The 22,179-nt window shown below is 36.9% G+C and overlaps 1 protein-coding gene across 2 annotated transcripts in view; it reads left to right on the forward strand.

Moving 5' to 3' along the window:
* LOC123940327 (multidrug resistance-associated protein 1-like) overlaps positions 1–22,179 on the forward strand; it is a 91,415-nt gene that overhangs the window by 13,731 nt on the left and 55,505 nt on the right. The window contains exons 5-7 of one of the 2 annotated variants that reach the window (XM_046003023.1): positions 7,566–7,743; positions 17,838–18,092; positions 20,540–20,605. In XM_046003023.1, the coding sequence (XP_045858979.1) occupies positions 7,566–7,743; positions 17,838–18,092; positions 20,540–20,605 (499 nt within the window). The remainder of the gene's footprint in view (positions 1–7,565; positions 7,744–17,837; positions 18,093–20,539; positions 20,606–22,179) is intronic. The other variant, XM_046003024.1, reaches the window with a different exon arrangement.

The following is a 22,179-nucleotide window of genomic DNA, read 5'->3' on the forward strand; positions in this document are numbered from 1 at the left end:
TCAGCCAGGGTAATAATATATAAATAAATGTAAATGCGTATGGATTTATATACACACACATATACATAGAGAGAGACACACTATTAGAAGAATTTCCTTGATATTTCTTTAGTATCTATATGCAAGGATTTACAGCCAGACAATGAGATTGGGACCTTGACTCTGTGGGACCTTCCTCAAGAAGACATTGCCCTATCTTTTTTTTTTTTTTTTTAAAGATTTTATTTATTTATTTGACAGACAGAGATCACAAGTAGGCAGAGAGGAAGACAGAGAGAGAGGGGGAAGCAGTCTCCCTGCTGAGCAGAGAGCCCGATGTGGGACTCGATTCCAGGACCCTGAGATAATGACCTGAGCCGAAGGCAGCAGTTTAACCCACTGAGCTACCCAGGCGCCCCTGCCCTATCTTTTATATGACAGAAACATAAGTTTTTTTTAATTAATCTGTGATAATTTTTTATGGTATATCCTCTTTAGTCATTAGACATAATGCCATTAAAATAATATTTCAAGAAATGGAAAAGTGTTCAGAATATCCTAACAAGCCAAAATAGAAAGCTGTAAGTCAGCATGTAAAATATTATAAGCATATATACATATTTATATATTCAGAGAAAAAATACTGGAAGGACATATACCAAAAAATTTATGGTAGGTGTATCTGGGTGATAGTTTATGGATAACTTTTAGTTTTTTCTTATCCTCACCCCCTTCGAGTTATATGATAATATTTTAATGTTGAATACATTCCCAAGTTGTGGGAGAACTATTTAATTAGGTACTTACACTGTAAGAAACCTGTGGAACTATTTTAAGAACTGTTTAATTCATGAAAACAGAATTAATCCTTAGTTCCTTAAAATCTAGATAATATCCAGAAATGTATTTATCCAGTATTTATTGAGCACCTACTACATACCCCTCTTCTTGATAGACCCTGAGGTGGACAAAAATCAAAGAGTCCCTGCTCTGATGACCTTTAGGGATGAGATAAATAGTAAACAGATGAATAAATATACATGATATTAAGAAATAGTCAGTGCTAAGGAAAAAAAAAGTACAAAAAGGGAGCGGGTAGGAAATGCCACTCTGGGGAGAGATGGAAGTGCTGTTTAATTTAAGGAGATTAGGGAAGACATTGTTGATAGGGTGACATTTGAGAAAAGTCCTAAAAGAAGTTAGGGAAGAAGCCAAGACCATCTCCACTGCAAATAGGAAGAACAGGAAGGGCAAAAACCACTAGGCAGGTGCACGCTTGGTGTCTTTGAAGACCCACAGGAGGTGAGTGAAAGTCGCTGGGAAGAAATGTGATAGATTGAGGTTAGGAAGGTCTGGGCATGAAAAAGGTTTTAAAGGGCCTTATGGAATATGGTGGGGATATTGACTTTTATCCTGTTGTAGAAGAGAAAACTTTGGAAGATTCTGAATGGGGTTTGGGATGATTACACTTAACTTTGATAAGGACCACTCTGCTGCTGTGTGGAAAATAATGTAAAGAGGAGCAAAAGTAGAAGTGTCACCAGTTGGAAGACTGAGATAGTCCAGGTGAAGGTCAATGGGGCCTCAACTAGGTTGTGGCAATGAAGGTGATAACAAGTGGCCAGATTCTGGCTCTTTTTTTTTTTTTTTTTTGTAATTTCACCAAGTTTTATTAGAATTAGATTTAAAATATCATAAGTGCCATCATGAGATGCCCAGCAAACCCTTTCATAAGCATTTAACCTTTATGTGTAGGAGTTGGTCATTAATTTCAAGGCTCCTCAAGAGTAAGAAAGAAATTCATAGAAATGTCAAGCACCAAGTTTACAGAATCCATATATTCCTTTTATTTAAAAAATAACATATGGCATGCAGTCTGATGTTATGGTCTACATTTATTTATATTAGAAGATAATTCTTTTAGCCGTATTTATGTTAGAATTGTTAGTGGAAAATCACACAGGCATCTGGCAGTGAAGAGAGATATAGTACAGCTGCTCTGCTTTCCTACAGTTCTTAGAGATAGAAATCGGATATATTTATTTTCTGCCATCGTTTCAGTATATTCTTCCTGAAAATTCAACTTGTCTAATTTCAATATTATCAGAATGATTTTTTAAATGTAATATTTGTTCTTTATAAAAAACTGATATAAAATTTGATGCAGAATGGGAATAAAATGTCTGTACAGTTTTTGAAGTACAATTCTCAAAAGCAGTAATATGCTAACTAAAAGAAAGAGCCAGTCACAGCTTGATGTATATTTATTTGTGTTTGTATCCAACTCTAGAAAATACAGATTCTGGCTCTTTTAAACGTAGAGTCAACATAGCACACTAATGGATTGACTGTAGGTTGAGAGAGGAGAGGAATCAAGGATGCCTTCAGAGGTTTTTTTGAAGTCACAAGGTAAATGAGGCACCATTTACTGAGATGTAGAAGCTCAGGAAAGAGTAGAGTAGGAAGTGGGCTGTCCTAGACGTGCTAAATCTGAAAACATATTAGCCATTTTGCAAGAAGGAATGAACTGACAGACTGCTGTCCTTTGGAAGGCCTGACTGCTGTCCTTTGGGCGGCTTCTAGGGGTGACTTTTGGCTGGTAACTAGAACTTGCATATAGGAGAGGTCCTACTGCCAGAACTGTTTAGAGTGGCTCAATTTGTCCAAACTACTCAACAATCAATATAGTTCATTCTGAATACCCACTTTCCTTCTAGAAGTTTGGAATTTTGGCATATATTAGGGAGAGGGTGTCTTGGATGCTGAATCTCTAATGAGCTTATCCGGTAGACAATACTTCATCTATGCTACCACAACTAGTTGCTGGGATAATTAAGTGTGTTTTGTGTGACTCTACTGAGAAAGGACTTTGGGAATCTTGTGTCTGTTTTCTCTAGGACCCATGTACCTTTTCTCTTCGCTTTTGATTTTTTTTTAATATCCTTTAATGTAATAATCATAGTCATTAGTATGACTAGATGCTGACTGTTGTAAGTCCTTCTAATGAGTCATTTAACTAGGGAGTGGCCTTGGGGATCCCTGACAGCCATCTAGCCGATCCAGAAAGATTGAGGAATTATCTACATAAGCTTGGAGTTAGGAAAAATATTGGCTGGAGTAACAAATTGGGGAATTGTTCCAAATTATACTGGGTAGGTCGAACCGCTTTTGTCGATGAGACCCCCTTAGCACAGATAAGGAGAAGTAAAGACATCAGCTATTCCAATGTGTGGAGTTAGTGAAGATGGGGATATCCATCAAAGGACAGTGAGAAGGAGTGTTTAGTGCAAAGAGAGGAGAACCAAAGGAATGTGGTGTCAGGGAATCTAAGGCAAGAAGGTGTTTCTTTGTTGTCAGAAAATTGCTCCTTTCAGTTTTCACCCCAAGGTCTGTTTGGCCCCCTTGTCTATGGAGATATAAACCAAATGTCTCCTGGATTAAAGCCCCCACCAGAAAAAGTAACATACCTCTTCTTCCCCTGTCTCTGCCACTCACTTTTGTATATTACAGCTATTTTTAAGGACTTGCCGTAGAATTCTGTCATCTGTGGCCGGAAATCTGTCTCTCAGAAATGTATTGACCAGCATCTTCCTCCCCTGCTCTCTTCTGGTGATCTATTGCTGTAGTATTAAGATTGTCAAAATTTAGTGGCATAAAACAATGATCATTTTATTACGTTCACCAATGTCTGTGAGGCAAACGTGATAACCATTAAGCTACAGAAATAAGACATGATCTTATGGATCTGAACTTCAGAGAGGGATGGCTTTTCTTTGATCCACCATGACAGGGGCCTTAGCTGATTAACTCAGCTACCGATAGCTGTAGAAGCTCAAATAGAGATATATGTTGGGGGCCTTGGTTTTGCTCTCAGCGGGGTTGTCTTGGTTCTTTATTATGTGTGCTGGTGCTGGAATGCCCAAGATGGCTTCTTAGCATGTATACTGATGCCTGGGCTAAGAGGGCTAAAAGTGGCCAGATCTCCAACTCTGTCTTGTCTGTCTCTCTCTCTCCAAGCCTCTTCAAATGGTTAGCTTGAGCACAGAAGTCTCAGAGCAGTTGAAATCCTTACATAGCAGCTAGATTTTTTTTCTGACTGAACATGCCAAGAGGCTCCGACTAGTCTTTTTATGACCTAGCCTTGGAAACCCCAGGATGTCACTTGTGCCACATTATTTTGGTCAAGCAGGCCCCTGCATCAGCCCAGATGGAAGGAGAGGAGACTTAGAATAGTTAGGTTTGACTTCTCAGTGGGAGGAGTAGCAAGAGATTCCTGGCCATTTTTAGTCATGCGCTGATTCCTGGTTTTCAGTGACTGCTGCTCAAAAAATTCATTCTAGAATCTCCCTGTGGCGACTGTTATCTAAAATAGCATAGTTCATGGCAATTCAGTGTCTCTATTTTCTCCAAATATTTGCAGTCTACGGGATACTAAATAATCACTAGATCCTTGTCTATGGGTAAAAGAATGTTATTTTGTGACACACTTTTATAACACACTAGCTTGACCATACTTGCAAAACAGTTACGTCAGTATTGCATTGAAATGAGTTGGTTGATGTTATCTTTCTCCCTGCCTCCTCCTGGCAAAGGATTCTGTGGTACTTAATTTCTGTGTCCTTACTGCCTAGCACAGAGCTTGGCACGTAGAACTCATATACTTTTCCTGAATTGTATACTGAATAAATGGGCTTATCTAAAGTCACACGTTTTCAAGAGATTCTCATTCTAGAGTAGCTGAATAGCTTTAATATTTTCACATTGAGGAATAAATGATCAGCAAGATTTTTATAGGTTTAACTATATGTTAACTAACTAGGATTTAAATAAAAACTTGAAACAGAAAAAATAATTTTATGAGTTTATATGATCATAATCTAAGCCTGGGGGAGCTAATTTTATAAGCTAATTTTGAGACATAGATTTTTTTCTTTTGGCAAGGGAAATTATTAGAGACTACTATCTTTAAGTATGAGGATAGATTGTCATGTTATCATGACTCACATGTGTAAATCACATATAAAAATAGGGGCGCCTGGGTAGCTCAGTGGGTTGAGCCTCTGCCTTCGTCTCAGGTCATGATCTCAGGTCCTGGGATCAAGCCCCACATCAGGCTCTCTGCTCAGCAGGGAGCCTGCTTCACCCACCCCTCCCCCACCCACCTCTCTGCCTATTTGTGATTTCTGTCAAATAAATAAATAAAAATAAATCTTTAAAGATTTTATTTATTTATTTATTTGACAGACAGAGATCACAAGTAGACACAGAGGCAGGCAGAGAGAGGAGGGGAAGCAGGCTCCCCACTGAGCAGAGAGCCCCGTGTGGGGCTTAATCCCAGGACCCTGGGATCATGACCTGAGCCGAAGGCAGAGGCTTTAACCCACTGAGCCACTCAGGAGCCCCATAAATCTTTAAAAAGTATGTAAAAATAATACTTCATTAACTTACTCTTAGAAGAAATGTTTCTTGTTGATGGTTATGCTTACTCTTTTTCCCCCTTTCTGTGAATTTTATTGTAATATTAGTCAAACCAGTGAGTATTCATATCTGATGAATTTGGTTTTATGGTATTCACTGTGTCTTGATCATTGATTATTTTTAATACTTCCTGATTTATATGTGTAGAACCACTATGGTCCTGTTGATAGTCATTTAGTTTGATTTTATGAGAAAGGAAAAAAGTCTAATTGGTAAATACACCCACAATAAGAAGAATAATGCACCTCTTTCAGGAAATTTAATTCATAGACCAAAAAGACATTTAGTAAGTTACTTTTTTTTTTTTAAGATTTTTATTTATTTATTTGACAGACAGAGATCACAAGTAGGCAGAGAGGCAGGCAGAGAGAGATTGGAGGAAGCAGGCTCCCCGGTGAGCAGAGAGCCAGATGCGGGGCTTGATCCCAGGATTCTGGGATCATGACCTGAGCCAAAGACAGAAGCTTTAACCCACTGAGCCACCCAGGCGCCCCAGTAAGTTACTCTTGTAAAAATAATTTGGTGTTCCAGTGGATGGCATCTGATAGAAATCCACTCAGAAATACAGAACTTCCTGTTATTTCATCTAGGTGGGCTGTGGTATAATTTAATACACAGTGCTCTAAATAATTTTCAGTGACTAGAGGTTTTAATAGTAACTTTAGAAACACTAGTATATATTTGATTACAGAGTACAATTCCAATAAAGTTAATCTTTTGAAGTTCTTGGTTTATAAAGCAATTCAGGAAGCACAAATTGCTTTTAATTTTTTTACCCATAAGTTGTCCAAACTGCAAAAAAAACTGATTAAGGCGTAGACATTAACTTTTTATTTTTTAAAAATATAAACTTTAAAAATGTAAACTCACACAAAGAATGAGTTTTTAAGTCAATGTTCTTAAAAAAATTTAGGTGTACTCTACCTAATCACATGTGGCTTTCTTCTGGTTATAACCTTAAATTAATTCAAAATGGCTATTTACAATAATAAGTACATTTCTGCATTTCCAGAACTCAGAGTAAAATATATATATGTGTATATATATATTTCTAAAACATTATTATACATTTTACTTATAAAATAACAGAAACTACTTAAGTCAACCAAGAATTGAGGCTGCAAAAAAAATGACATATTGGGGCACCTGGGGGGCTCAGTGGGTTAAGCCTCTGCCTTCGGCTCAGTTCATGATCCCAGGGTTCTGGGATCAAGCTCCACATCGGGCTCTCTGCTCGGCGGGGAGCCTGCTTCCTCCTCTCTCTCTGCCTACCTGTGATCTCTCTCTCTCTGTCAAATAAATTAAAAAAAAAAAGACATATTAATCTGTAGTATCTGAGAGAATATATCCAATTTGTTTGCACCATGACGTAGAGTACATGCAGGCTTTTAAAATTTGTATTATTAGTCACACAGATACAGTTTTTAAAAGTTGAGAGCATCTATATAAAGTCATTAACTATGATATGAGGCGTTTGGAGTTGTAACCAGTGTTCACAGTTGAAGAACAATAAGCAACCAAGAGAGCTATGATTAGAACCATCCCCACTGTACTCCACTGTACCCCAGCACTGACCGTGATCATCGTGACCATGCTGTCACCAAATTTAGGAAATGTGGGATGATAGAGTAGAGGGAAACTGGATATGGACAAAAGTAATAAGACGTGAGATAAAATTCAGGCCTTTGAAAAAACTGTGTGCCATTCTGAGAGATTCACTACTTAACATTCTAATTGTCATGTTTCCCTATCTTTAATAATAATTCATGATAATGATAAAAAAAAGCTTTAACGGTCTTTGTGTCTCAATTTGTATGATGAAATTAGGCCAGAACAGTTCATTGGTGAGATTACCATAAGAAAACTAGAGATTAACCTCATACTCAAAAGCCTCTGAAAGTAACTGTTGATTCTGTTTACTTTATTATATAATACTTGGATTAAAAATAAAGAGGGGAGAGAAGAGGCCAACTTGGCAAGAAGAGAAAAAGAGCAGGTAAACATGTGAGTGTGTGTAACATTTGGACAACACTTAACTCCCATAAGCATTTAACTACCTCAGATGTTTAACTTTTCTTCCCCTTTCTCAATTTCTGTATGACATCCAGGCAAATGATCATTTTCTGTGAAAATCACCCAGATTTTGGATGGAGTGGCTATGGTTATGCTTTGGCACTTTTTGTTGTAGTCTTTTTGCAAACCTTGGTCCTTCAGCAATACCAACGTTTTAACATGCTCACTTCAGCAAAAATTAAGACAGCCGTAATTGGACTCATCTACAAAAAGGTAAAAAATTAAGGAATTCTCCATTTCTAAATGGATTCTTTCCTTGCATACTTTAAAATAGAAGAGTATTAAAAGCTTCTTAGGTTGCCTTTGTGTGTATGTTTGTTTTGCTTTAAAAGAATGTTGAGTCATCCCTGTTGGTTGTATTAATTTCTCTATAGTCCTCACCGCCCCCGCAACTTCTGGTGAGCCCTGTCCACTGTTGCATCACCAAACTCCTCCTCCCAAAGTGAAGGGCGATGAATGTTTTCATGGTTGTCTGTGTTTATATATCAGTAAAGTTTCTTCTTTTCATAATCATTTTGATTCTGCATACTACTTTTTTCTTCTTCCTCTGCTGGCTCTACTTGCTTTCTCATGCAGCAAAGCCATCTTTCTCTATACGATCATTATCTGCTTCTCTTTCATTCTAGGCTCTGCCTCTGTACCCACCCACCTCTAGAACAACCTGGCTGATCCTTATGCCTCTGATCATGCTGAAGTTTAATTTGTTCTTTCTTGAAAATGCAATTTTAAGTACCACCTCTTTACCATTCAGAGCCTTTTACTAGGCTTCAGAGTTATAAATAATTAAAGAGTTCCTTCCTTCCCATAGTTATCACCTGAATTAGTCAATCAAGTGTATTTTGCCTTCTTACTCTGTACTCTTCTGCAAATGGTGGGGTCCTTAAGATTTGGAATAGAAACCTGTTTACCCGTTGTACTTTTATTATCTGGGAGAGCGACTTTAATGTATTTTTACAAAAGTTGGATGCCTCAATAAATGAATAACTGAGCCACTGCCTTCAAGAAATTGGGGGGAATCATTAGCATACATATTAATATGTGGAACTAAATGCAGGTTTATAAGAGGTCAGATAAGCAGGAAATATACAAAGATTGTGTGCAGTTAAAGAAGGTTTCACGTAGAAAGGAAGCCTTCATATGGTCTTTGGGAAAGGTGTAGAATTTGTATTAGCGGACGGAAGTATTATAACTTGGGCTGAGCTGAGCATGAAGCTTACAGGCCATTTGGCCATATTGGGCCAAAATGGGGGTAAGGAATGGTCTTAGCCCAAATGCAGGTACATACTGTTAGGGTCATAATTCTAGAAGCTGTAAATTCTGAGAAATCGTAATATGGAGGAAGGATATCAAAGAGTCTAGGGATCAGTTTAAATCTTAACACTTGTTTTTGATATAAAGTCCGTATGGAACAGGATTTCATTCAGTGATGACAGCATTGGAGTTTGGAAACAGGATTTGGATGGATATACAAATATAAAAGAGTGGACTGCAGTAGAAATTAGAACAAGTTGTCAAATAAAAAAAGAAAATCAAGCATTGTAGGTGAGTCTATTTCAGGGTAGAGAGACCCTGGCGATAATAACGGAAGAGGTAATCCTGACTACAGGGAGGAAACCACCAATTCCTTAGAGATGGTTTAAGAACAAAGAGCACTCAAGGAGTGCAGCAATCAAGCCAGCTCAGTAGGGCTTGGTGTATGCATTACGATTTAATGCCAAGTCCATCCAACAAGCAGCAGAAGTCATAATCTGTGTCATTATAACCTGTACTGAGGCACTGAGATGGCACGTGCCCATGGCAGTGATGTAAGACTCGCCTTTTTTCTAAGTGTTGTATCCTACACCCGCTTTCCAGAGAGTCTGTTTCTGTGGAACTGATTAGGGTAGTTAGATTTCCATCCCCCCCCCTTTTTTATTAAGATTTTATTTATTTATTTGTCTTAGAGAGAGAGAGAGCACAAGAAGGCAGAATGGCAGGCAGAGGCTGAGTGAGAAGGAGGCTCCTGCCAAACAGGGAGCTCGATGTGGGACTCGATCCCAGGACACTGGGACCTGAGCTGAAGGCAGCCGCTTAACCGACTGAGCCACCCAGGCGTCCCAGATTTCCATTCTCTTTACAGGTTTTAGAATTCTTGACTTTTATCATATTTAGATACCTTCAATATCCAAAATGGCTCTCATAGTGGCACCAGAGGAAATATTTTTTTCTTTTTTCTTTTTTTTTTCTATTTTTTTTTTAAGATTTTATTTATTTGACAGAGAGAGATCACAAGTAGATAGAGAGGCAGGCAGAGAGAGAGAGGCAGGCAGAGAGAGAGAGAGAGAGAGGGAAGCAGGCTCCCTGCTGAGCAGAGAGCCCGACGCGGGACTCGATCCCAGGACCCTGAGATCATGACCTGAGCTGAAGGCAGCGGCTTAACCCACTGAGCCACCCAGGCGCCCGGCACCAGAGGAAATATTAATCTGACATTGGCTCTCCTTCTTTAGGGACTTGCTATTAGAGTGGGGTAAACATGGTCTCAGATCCTTTTCTTGGTGAGGAAAGGAAATGTTAGGACTTCCTTGTTCTCTGTCCATCCACATGACTGCTGCTGGTTTGGAATACAGTTCAAGGAATATCATTTTTAAGGTTTGTAGGAAAAACATGGGCCCCATTCCACTTGATCACTTTAAGAGTTCATGAGTCTCAAAGCTCAGATTTTGTTACCCCTTAGCTCACAGGTGCAGGCCCCATGACAATTCTTGAGGACTAAGAAACAGGATATGCTTCAAAAGCAGCATCAGTTAGTCCTGGGTTTAATATGGGCAGTCTGGGGTCATTCTTCCACCAAACACTGTCCAGTATAATCTTTGTGATTTTAAAAATGGGTTAAGGTGATCAGAAGATATAAAACTTGTAGTTAAAAAATAAATGTCATGAGGATATATCATGCCCCATAGCAGTTATAGTTAATAATACCATATTGTGATGGGCACTTGGGTGGCCCGGTCAGTTAAGCCACTGCCTTCAGCTCAAGCCATGATTGGGGGTCCTGGGATCTAGCCCCACATCAGGCTCCCTGCTCAGCAGGGAGTCTCCTTCTCCCTTTCTCTCTTCCTCTGCCTCTCCCCATGCTTGTGCTTGCTCTCTCTCTCGGTCTCAAATAAATCAATAAAATTCTTTAAAAAAACAACAACCGTATTGTGTATTTGAAAACTGCTAAGAGAGTAGATCTTAAAAGTTCTAATCACAAAAAATAAAATTTTTGTAATTAATTGTGGTGATGAATGTAACTAGACTTGTGATCATTTTGCAGTGTATCAAATACCAAATAATTTTGTTATACACATGAAACTAATATATGTCAAATATATCACAATTTTTAAAAAAGGTGGGGGAGAAAAAACAGGAGAGATTTGGAACATGGGGGTGCTGACAGAATAGCTTTGAGTTAGAGATCAAAGTATTGTTCTATGTTGAAGGAGGTATCTGAAAAAAAATGAAATAAAGTAAAATAACCAAAATACAATAAAAACTTCCTGACTTCTAAAACATTTTTTTAACTAAACCAAAGTAATAACATCCACACTACCCAGTTTGGCAGCCACTAGTCACATATTGTTGAGCCCTTGAAATGTGGCTCATGAGGAAGTGATTTTTTTTTTTTTTTTGTTATTTATTTATTTGACAGACAAAGATCACACGTAGGCAGAGAGAGAGGAGGAAGCAGGCTCCCTGCTGAGCAAAGAGCCCAATGCGGGGCTCGATCCCAGGACCCTGGGATCATGACCTGAGCCGAAGGCAGAGGCTTTAACCCACTGAGCCAGCCAGGCGCCCCGAGGAATTGAATTTTTAATTTTAATTATATTTAATAACAACACATAGCTGGTGGCCACCATTATTGGACAATAGTGCACTGTCTACACTGTCTATATGTGTAGTTTAAAGATTTGTTCTTAACCTTAATTGTGATAATTATAAAATACAAGAAAATTAATAAAATTTAGTACAATTAAAAAAATAAAAAATAAATAAGAATTAAAATTAAAATTAAAAAAAAAAGAAAAAATGAAAACACTTAAATGTAGTCAGAAAGAGGAGAAGCAGAATCCAAATCCTGTACTTAGAGTCAAAAAGAGAATCCTGGCATACTTTTTTGCATACAGATGAACTGAAGAAGAGGGGTGCCTGGGTGGCTCAGTTGGTTAAGCATCTGCCTTCGGCTCAGATCATGATCCCAGGGTCCTGGGATCGAGCCTCGCATCGGGCTCCCTGCTCAGTGAAAAACCTGCTTCTTCCTCTCCGCCTGCCGCTTGCCCGGCTTGTGTTCTCTGTCTCTGTCAAATAAATAAATTAAAAAAAAAAAAAAACTGACAAAGAATGAGTTCCTGTTAATGTTATGAGGGTCCACCTTTAGGTATACCATACCTCTTTAGAAGTGTAGTAACTGTTGGTTTAGAATCACTGGGTGAGGAATTTTTAGGACCCTTCCAGCTCTAAATTATGTGATTTCGATGACTTATAGCTAGGATAGTCAGGAAAGTGTCATGGTTAATATTGCATAATATTGCATGGTGTAAGTCAGAAGGGTGAGTTTCATGAGGCAGAGACTCTACTGTTGGGATTATGTTGTGGGAGGGAGTACACAGATGAATACATGGATTGCTCAGAAAACAATGAGTAGATTAATTTAGCTAGAGATCATATTTTTATGAGTAGGATAGTGGGGAGGGGTAGGACAGTAAAACAGAAGGGACTGCAGCACTTTTTTCAGAAACTTGATACGTTGTAAGAACGGACTTTAATTCTAGAGGAAATTGGGACTCATTTGAGTCATAGGGCAGACAGATGAACAGCAGAAACTAATGAAAATAGAGAGGATAGGAAATAAGGAGTACCTTAGAACTATTTCAGTAGTTCTGGAAAAAAAGATATGAACCAGGACCATGGCAGTGAGTCTAGAAGGAGCAAATATACAAGAGGGAGAATGTGAAATTGGAAACAAACTTTATCATCAGATGATAAAGTGAGATGTTAGTGAATTGAGGGCAGGGATAATCACAATATTTCCAGTCAAGAGAGGTTTTTGAGGCTGGAGCTTATCTGGTTCATCCGGGTCTTTTTAGAGTATAATTCAACAAATGAAATCAATGAAATTTCAGGAAGTGATAAATCCCATCGTTGTACTGTGTGTGTGTGTGTGTCTGTAGACTAGGTAAAGAAAATATTATAGAAAAGAAATCTCAAAATTGGATGGAATTTAAAAATAATAAGAGTTTTGTGAAAGTGATTATGATTAAAATGTAATTATAAATGAAAATTGGTTAATTATCATTTTGATTGAAGAGTATTTATAAACTCCCAACTTTTTATATGGTTTTAGATTTTACCGTTGGTTTTCTCTTTACCTCACTCTGGCTTTCTGTCTTTTATCTCTTTAAATACTTTTTACCAGACAATTCTAGAATATGTTGCATCATTCAGTATAATTGTGCTGTCATATTACAATATTCTTCCAAATTGTTTCATATAAAAAAGAGGCAGTTTAGATTGTGTAATTTAGCAATAAGCAGTAACTAAATTCCCCTTCATGGCTTGTGAATTTTGTCCCTTACAGAAACATAAAAGTTTATTTGGCAGTCAAAAAAAGAGAAATCAGTGCTCTTGATGTTAAAAATGCCGTGCAGAACAAAATCCAGTTATATAGTGCTTTTTAGTCTTTTCCTTAATATTTTGAAAACAATTTTTAAGGCAAATTTTCCCTTGTATATTGCAGAAAATAGGTGTAATACATAAAATAGGAAAGAGAAAATGGCAACCATTCATAATTCTAGATTGCAAAGATAAGCATCGGTGTATTTTTCTCCTAACATTTATTTTACCTGCATACATATATATTTGCAATATACTGTTTTATAATCTATTATTTACTTCATTTTTTAATGTTTTATTATGTTAGTCACCATACAGTACATCATTAGTTTTTGATATAGTGTCCATAGATTCATTGTTTACGTATAATACCCAGTGCTTCATAATATATCATGACAAAACATATTGAGAAAATACACTGTTATATGATTTCTTTATAATTCTTTTTTTGTATTTAATCTGTTTGAGGGGGCGCCTGGCTGGCTCCGTCCTGTTAGGACTTGCCTTTGCTTAGGTCCTGATCCTGCTCCCTGCTCAGCGGGGGGTCTGCTTCTCCCTCTGCCCTATCCCCTGCTTAGGTTCTTAGCGTGTGCATGGTGACATGCTCTCTCTCTCTCTCAAATAAATAAATGAAATCTTAAAAAAATAATGTTTGATTTTGTTTTTAAGTACATTTATTCTTATATATAAGCATAAATTTAAATAAATGCATAGCAGGAACTTTGGTATACATTTTAAACTTTTTTCCTACTATTTTCAATTTTTCTGCTATTTTTCTTTCCACCTTGCTATCCCCATCTTCACTCATAATACATATGGTTCACTCAGTACATAGCAAAGGGCCTGCCAACCCTTACCTCTTACCCCACCATTTTAGGATAACGTGTCTTGTTTTGATTTTTCTGTGTTTGGGTGCTTGTAAGTATTTCTTTTTCAGGATAATTTTAACATTATAAAATTTACAGATTTCATCAGGGTAAGAGGAGGTATACTGTTTTTTAATTAGACTATTATTTTCTGACTGCTTTTGGTTTAAAATCTTTCCTTCATTTAGAGAGATGTCTACTTTTTAAAAAAGATTTTATTTATTTATTTGAGAGAGAGAGAGATCACAAATAGCCAGAGAGAGAGGAGGAAGCAGGCTCCCTGCTGAGCAGAGAGCCCTACGTGGGGCCGGATCCCAGGACCCTGAGATCATGACCTGAGCCCAAGGCAGCGGCTTAACCCACTGAGCCACCCAGGCGCCCAAGATTTCTATTTTTTAAAAATTATTTCCTCTTATTCTTTGCTTGTAAATTGTGTTATGTGTTGTGTTTTATGTGTGTAATATATGTGCGTATTTTATGTGTTATCTGCATATGTAATATACCTATGTAATAAACATTAATAATACATATATAACAAACACATATTAACATATGCATCTGTTGCACTCTGTTTTAAGCACTGTTATGTGCGTAGAAATAGATACAATCACTTGTAGATACAGAAGTCGCTGTAGATATAATGATTGTGTGTGTGTGTGTGTGTGTGTGTATACATATAATATAAGGAAACTTAAACTCAGAACAATGAGTGACTCACCCATAGTCAAAGAGATGTGAAACAGAGTAGCTGGCCCTGGAACCTAGGCATTCTACTCTAGAAGTTGTGTTATTCATTACTCTGAATTTATAAAGAAATATAAATGTAAATATATTAATATTTGTATTCATATAATATGTTTATGTACCGTATACATAAATGTGTATATATTTATATCTTGTGTGTGTGTGATTTTGAAATTTCTCTATGCCTTAAGTGTTTTAAAAAATCATTTCATTTTTAAAAATATGTTTTCTCGGGGCGCCTGGGTGGCTCAGTGGGTTAAGGCCTCTGCCTTCGGCTCGGGTCATGATCCCAGGGTCCTGGGATCGAGCCCCGCATCGGGCTCTCTGCCCTGCAGGAAGCCTGCTTCCTCCTCTCTCTCTGCCTGTCTCTCTGCCTAGTTGTGATTTCTGTCTGTTAAATAAATAAAATATTTTAAAAAAATGTATGTTTTCTCTAATTTCTGGGGAAAGTTTTTTGACATATCTACATTTGTTGTATATCCATTTGGATTTCCATTTGTTGTAATATCCGTTTGGATTTTTGGTGCCTCCATTACATTTTTTTAAATTTGACATTTATGCTTTCAATTTGAAGTAATTTTTCTGTTCTTACTCATTTTTAATGGATATCATGTTCTTCCATTATAAAGATTACAAAGAGATAGCCATATATTTATGTTTCTTATGATATGTTTTTGCCAATAGGAGGTCATTCATTTGATTCCTTGGCTAATTTAGCTACTTTGAACTCTTCAATCTGCTAGTCTTTTTATAAATACTAAATACTATTTATCTTTTCCTTCTAGAAGGATGAGAGAAAATATATTTATTTATAATTTTAAGTTGCTGGTGGATTTTATTAGAGAATAGTGGACATCTTTGAAAAATGTTGGAGACTTAATGAAATGAGAGTTCCAGTGCTTGGATTTCCTTTCACTTGGCTGCATTAGGTTGGTCAGTAACGAATCAGGAGTAAAGAGCTACCTTTGGAGGAGACATGGCTAAAGCTTGATTGTCATAGGGACTAGTATTTTTCCTTTTTCCTCACTTGTGTCTGTAGTGCTCATTCTCTTGTATCATCAGCACAACTGTCCCCTCTGACTAATCAGTAACAGAAATGTTTCCAGTTTACTGTGTAGAAATGTAAATGAGAATTGGACACTGAAGTAGCCCGTAGAGCTTGGGGGATCCTGGCACCTTGTGAATGTCTCAGGACTGAGCAGTCCCTCCAGTGGGTCCTGTGGCCTCCCCCTTTGCATGAAACCCTTTGAGTTCAGGAATGTCAGAAGAGGACCCCTGAAGGCCCTGACTTATTTTCCACATGGGCCTTTTCTGGGGAGGCTTTGTCTTATTCATTTATTGAAAAAACAGACTTTGAGTGCCTCCTGGATCTCATTTACTCTTGTTAGTTCCACCTCTCTGTTCTGTCTCTTTAAATCAGTGTAGTGGAAATTTCTTAAAATTCTTGGCATATGAATGGACTTTTTTGCCTGGCTTCCAGTACACATACCAATTTTCGACAAATTTGACAATTTACTTATGCATTTCACGGGGAATTTTAAATGGGTGGAGAATTTAATCAATGAATTTCTAAGATCAACCTTAGTAAGAGTTACCAATAATTAAGCTTGGGAATATTGAATTCAATATACAAATATTAAAATAATGTGCACAGAAAGTGAGAAATGGGCTCTGGAAGAAAAGATATATTTCCATCTGCTCCAAGAAGCCTTCCCAGTATTTTTCTCTCTCCAAATTCCCATGGCCCTTCTTAACTATTTTTATGCTTACGACCATCCTGTGTAGGAGCTATATGTGGGTGGTGGGGAGTGAACTCCACAACCAAATTATAATCTTCTTGAGAACTGGGACAGTGTCATCTTTAAACTTCCTAGTTTCAAGCATGTACTATTCATCAGCATTCATTTGGTAATTATTGAATCATTTATGTACTTTGACCTGATAAAATTTAGATGGTTTAGCATTACAGGGGTGACAGCAAATGGAGAGGATCCTCAATGCTAGAAATCTAGGATAGATTTCTTTTTTTCTTTTTCTTTTCTTTCTTTCTTTTTTTTTTTTTTTTTTTTGTGAGTTCTATGCCTAACATGGGACTTGAATTCATGAGCTGGAGATCAAGAGTCGCATGCTCTTCGGACTGAGCCAGCTAGGCACCCCTAGGCTAGATTGCAATTTTGTAATTGACAAGTTGTGGAGGGGTTTTGGTGAATATATTTGCTTGGGAATCCAAATGTTACTCTCTACAAATACGCAGTGAAGTTTAGAACTATGTGTTTTGATCAGTAATTTTATTTCTTCATCTAAAAACATTTTTAAAAGTTTCAGTGTTTCATCAAAAGAAATGAAATCTTGCCATTTGCGACGACGTGGATGGAACTAGAGCGTATCATGCTTAGTGAAATAAGTCAATCGGAGAAAGACAACTATCATATGATCTCCCTGATATGAGGACATGGAGAAGCAACATGGGGGGTTAGGGGGATAGGAGAAGAGTGAATGAAACAAGATGGGATTGGGAGGGAGACAAACCATAAATGACTCTTAATCTCACAAAACAAACTGGGGGTTGCTGGGGGGAGATGGGGTTGGGAGAGGGGGAGGGGTTATGGACATTGGGGAGGGTATGTGCTATCGTGAGTGCTGTGAAGTGTGTATACCTGGCGATTCACAGACCTGTACCCCTGGGGATAAAAATACATTATATGTTTATAAAAAAAAAAAATTGGAACCATAAGAGACTATGGACTCTGAAAAACAACCTGAGAGTTTTGAAGGGTCAGGCGTGGGAGGTTGGGGGAACAGGTGGTGGGTAATAGGGAGGGCACATTTTGCATGGAGCACTGGGTGTTGTGCAAAAACAATGAATACTGTTACGCTGAAAAAATAAATAAATTCATTGCAAGAGAGAAAAAAAAAGTTTCAGTGTTTCATAATCCTAACACATAAATAATCTTGTAGATTTTCCTAAATGTATTGAAAATTTATATTAAAAGTTACCATCATTTGGCGATAAAGATGCCCCATCATCTACAGAACCCTTTAAATATTTTACCTCTCTTTTCTCAGGCCCTACTTCTATCTAATGTTTCTCGAAAGAGGTTTTCAACTGGGGAAATTACTAACTTGATGTCAGCGGATGCCCAGCAGCTCATGGACTTGACAGCAAACCTCAGTCTCCTCTGGTCAGCCCCTTTTCAGATCCTGATGGCCATATCACTTCTTTGGCAAGAGCTGGGTCCAGCTGTGTTAGCAGGGGTGGCAGTCCTTCTGTTTGTTATACCAGTAAATGCTTTAGTTGCAAATAGAGTCAAAAAGCTAAAGGTAAGAAAAAGACAGCCTCCTTTGACATATGTCAAACATAAGCTGAATTTTCTGACTAGAGTTGACAATAACCATCTAGTTAACTCTGTACATGTGGAAATATTCCAGATTTATCATTCATTCATTCATTCAGCCAGTATTGATTGGATATCTGACCTGTGCAAAGTACAGCAGTGAAGAGAGCTGATCAGTTCCTGCTTTTATTAGAGGAGACAGGCATTAAGAAATAAATAAAGAAGATAATGCCTGGTGTTAATTTGTATACAACTTAGACTAGGGCGATAGAGTAACAAAGAGCGCCATTTCACATACAGGGGCAGTAAAGTCCTCAGGAAGGAAATGATGTATCAGCAGGGTAAGGGAGGAATCCATGTGGGTATCTGAGAAAAAGATTTACAAGCAGAAGAAACGGTGTACACACAGCCTGGGGGTGAGCGTATGCTCATTATGTCTAAAGAATGGGCTACAGTGATCCAGGAGTGACCTCGTACAGCAAGGAGATAGTAAGTACTTAACTGAATTCATTTGAATATTCTTCCTTTTCATTCAGTCGTTCATCTTACATTTTTGACACCTGCCGTGTGTGGGAAGTGTGCACAGTGCTGTACTGTAGGAATGGAGAAACAGGACGCAGATCACTGCCCTGGAAAGCCACACACGCCGTCAGGAGAGAGATGAATGGTTTCATGTGTTAAAGTAATGACACAGGTGCAGCTGTCTAAGTGCTCATGGCACTTACTATTTTAAGTGGATCAAAGATGAATAATATCTATACAGGGACATGGAAACATGTCAATCAGATATTAGGGGGAAAAGAAAGAAACACATGTATGTATGTATATATGTGTACTATGCACATATGTATTTAACTATCCTTAATCCAGTTGTTAAAATGTGACTATGCCAATGCATGTGGGTATGATAGAGATGCATACCTGAAGTTATAGAGATATAAATGAATTTGTATATGCATAGAAAGAATCTAGAGAGAAAGCAGTCTTTGAAGAATAGTTACCTACAGGGGCGCCTGGCTGGCTCAGTTGGTTAGGTCGCCAGCTCTTGATCTCAGGGTCATGAATTCAGCATGGAGCCTGCATTTAAATAAATAAATGAATGAATGAATGAATAAATAAATAAATAAATAAATAAAGGTTACCTATAAAGTAGAATTAGATGGAAGGAGGGGAGGTTTTTCACTTATTACCTTAATACATTGAGGTGATGAGGATTTACACCTTCTTTTATATTTTTCTGAATTTTTAAAATTGAGATTAATTACGAAATAATTACCAAAAAGATGACTAGTCTTTACAGATGAGAACCAGAAAATACCATGTAACTGTGAAGTAATTATGAATCACTGACACACTAGTGCTTAGAATAACAAGCTTGTTTATAATTTTAATAAATACTTTTAAGCTAGCTTTTAAAAAAATTTTAAATTTTAAATAATTTAAATTCAGATATTTAGGACTAGAAATAGATTTGGGGGACCTTAATGTAGAGCCCTAAAACTTTCAAAGAGACTGCAATATTATGTACAAATATGCTAAGCAGAAAATAGGCCTTTAATCGTGCAAACAATGTTACAGATATTAACGTGTAAATGTGTACTTTGTTAGATATACAAATACTGTACTTATGATTATTAATATCATAATTGTGACAGTATGATTAGAAGAAACTCTTAAGAAGCAATATCCAAGCAATAATAAGGATAAAATAATATAAATGTTAAATATTTGAATATATAGTAATTACATAGGCTTTGCCAAAAAGAGCCAGTATTTGAAAATACACATTTTTTTTAAAAGACATTTTTTTATTTACTTGTGAGAGAGAGAGAGAGAGAGGGCGCAGGCAGAGGGAAAAGCAGGCTCCCTGCTGAGCAAGGAGACCAGTGCGGGACTTGATTCCAGGACCCTGGGATCATGACCTGAGCCAAAGGCAGATGTTTAACTGACTGAGCCACCCAGGAGTCTGAAAATACACATTTTAATCACAAGTATTAATACTCAAGATAGTGTATGTACAATATACAGACCTTTATTTTTATTCCTGTGATCCTTCTGTTATGATATATATGTATTATATATGTAAATAATTGATAGAGTTTGGGGAATTTTATCCCATTTTAATAGAAGATGGATATTATTTTATTCAATTTTAAACAAATTACATCTAAATTAATTCTATATTTTGTGCTATTTTGTGAAATGTACACTTTGCTTATATCTACTGCTGACTACTTTTAGGTTTTAAAATATCTATTTATAACTAATTTTTAACATTATCGGTAGAATAATATATGAATATTTTAAGATGATTTTCAACTAAATATTATATAAAATGGAAAAAATAGACTGTATTTTTAAATAGGTGTGGCCATGTAAGTTAAATCATTAGCAACCCTCTCAAATATGCTATCATTTTATTCCCTTAAATAGAAAAGCCAAACGAAGAACAAAGATAAACAGATAAAACTACTCAATGAAATTTTACATGGAATTAAGGTAATATACAAGGAATATGACTTTAATTTCACTGTTTAGAATATAGCAATGTTAGCCAATAAATGAATTTTTATCATTCTTAATATCCAAGTAATTATATAATTGTATATAAAATTATTGGCAGAGTAATTCAGATTTCAGATGTATAGGAATTCTTATTGATAAAAGAGTATTTAAATAAAACCAAATAAAATGCAGGTGTTTTCTTTTTGTTTCTCACCCAAAAACTGAGCACAAATACCCCAAAAGACACAAAAAATAACTTGTTCGAAGGGATCGGGTAGAAGAGATGGAATGAAGCAGGCAAGAGTGGCAATAATGTCATCCTCAGTGTGAAGGCAGATTTATATGGGGGAAGTGATAGAAATGATCATACAAATGTTATTCTGCAAAAGGTTTGTTACAAATTATTTGTTCCATAAGAAAGCTACACCCTATGCCATTAATATTTTCTCTATGATAAAACAGTGAAGCCAACCTCATGAACTTTCAGATGGAGACAGAATTTCAAATCCTGTTGCACCTGGATTATGCCTTAACAGATTTTTCTAAAGGGCAAAATTTACAAAGCCCACATAGAATTTCCTTCTGGAATTGATAATTTCATAGGAAATTTCCTCTGTCTGGTGCATCTATCATTGTAAACATAGGATATGCCCATGATATGTACACACTGATTCACCTTAGGCATCAATAAGAATTGTGCTGTATTGTGCCATGTAGAACTTTCACAACATTGAAAATTACTAAAGTGAAAGACATTGTTAGATAAAAGATACCCTGAAAAGAGACTGATATTCATTTACTTATCTGAAATTAAGAATAGCCTTAAGTAGCTCTGAAATTTAATTCAGATTAAATTATTGAATAACTGAGATTATGTGATAAAGGTCAGACACTCCCAAAGTAATGTGATCCAAATGCATCTTGGACCTCTCAGTGGGTTAACTGATAACCCCTCTATTCATAAAGCACTGTATGTGTATAGGTTTTAAATATTGTTATTCTTAAAAGGAAGTTTATATTATTAGTAAGACTAGGACAGTGTAGATAAAATAAAGAACATCTCCTGAAGATCTGAGCGAAGTCTAAAATTTGAAATCGCAATCCCAGCAGTGACTACACGAGAATACTGGTAGAGGACCAAGTACAGGCAAGTTGAAAGTATAGCATAGTTTAAAGGGGTGGGCGGTCAGCATCCCTGGGATAAGGATAACAGATGCCATGGACTCTCTCTGATAATGATGGTAGCTACCATCTAGTGAACATTTTCCATGGATCATATACTCTACTTATATATGTTTCCTCAAATAATTCTTATAAACCCCCCCAAAATAATTTCTCATTCTCATTTTTCAAACAAGGAAACCTAAGTCTCTGTGCAATTAAGTATCATGTCTAAGTTCACAGTGCCAATAAGAGATTTTTAGGGTTCCCCAGAGAAACAGAAAATAAAATATTTATATTCCAATTTATAATCGCAAAACACCAGTCACCTTTTGAAAAATGGCTTCAGGCCCCATGCCATCAGTTTCCAAGAATCTGGGAGTCCAGAGAGAAGAGCGTAGCTATTA

Source organism: Meles meles, chromosome 4 (assembly GCF_922984935.1).
Source record: "Meles meles chromosome 4, mMelMel3.1 paternal haplotype, whole genome shotgun sequence".
Taxonomy (NCBI): Eukaryota; Metazoa; Chordata; class Mammalia; order Carnivora; family Mustelidae; genus Meles; species Meles meles.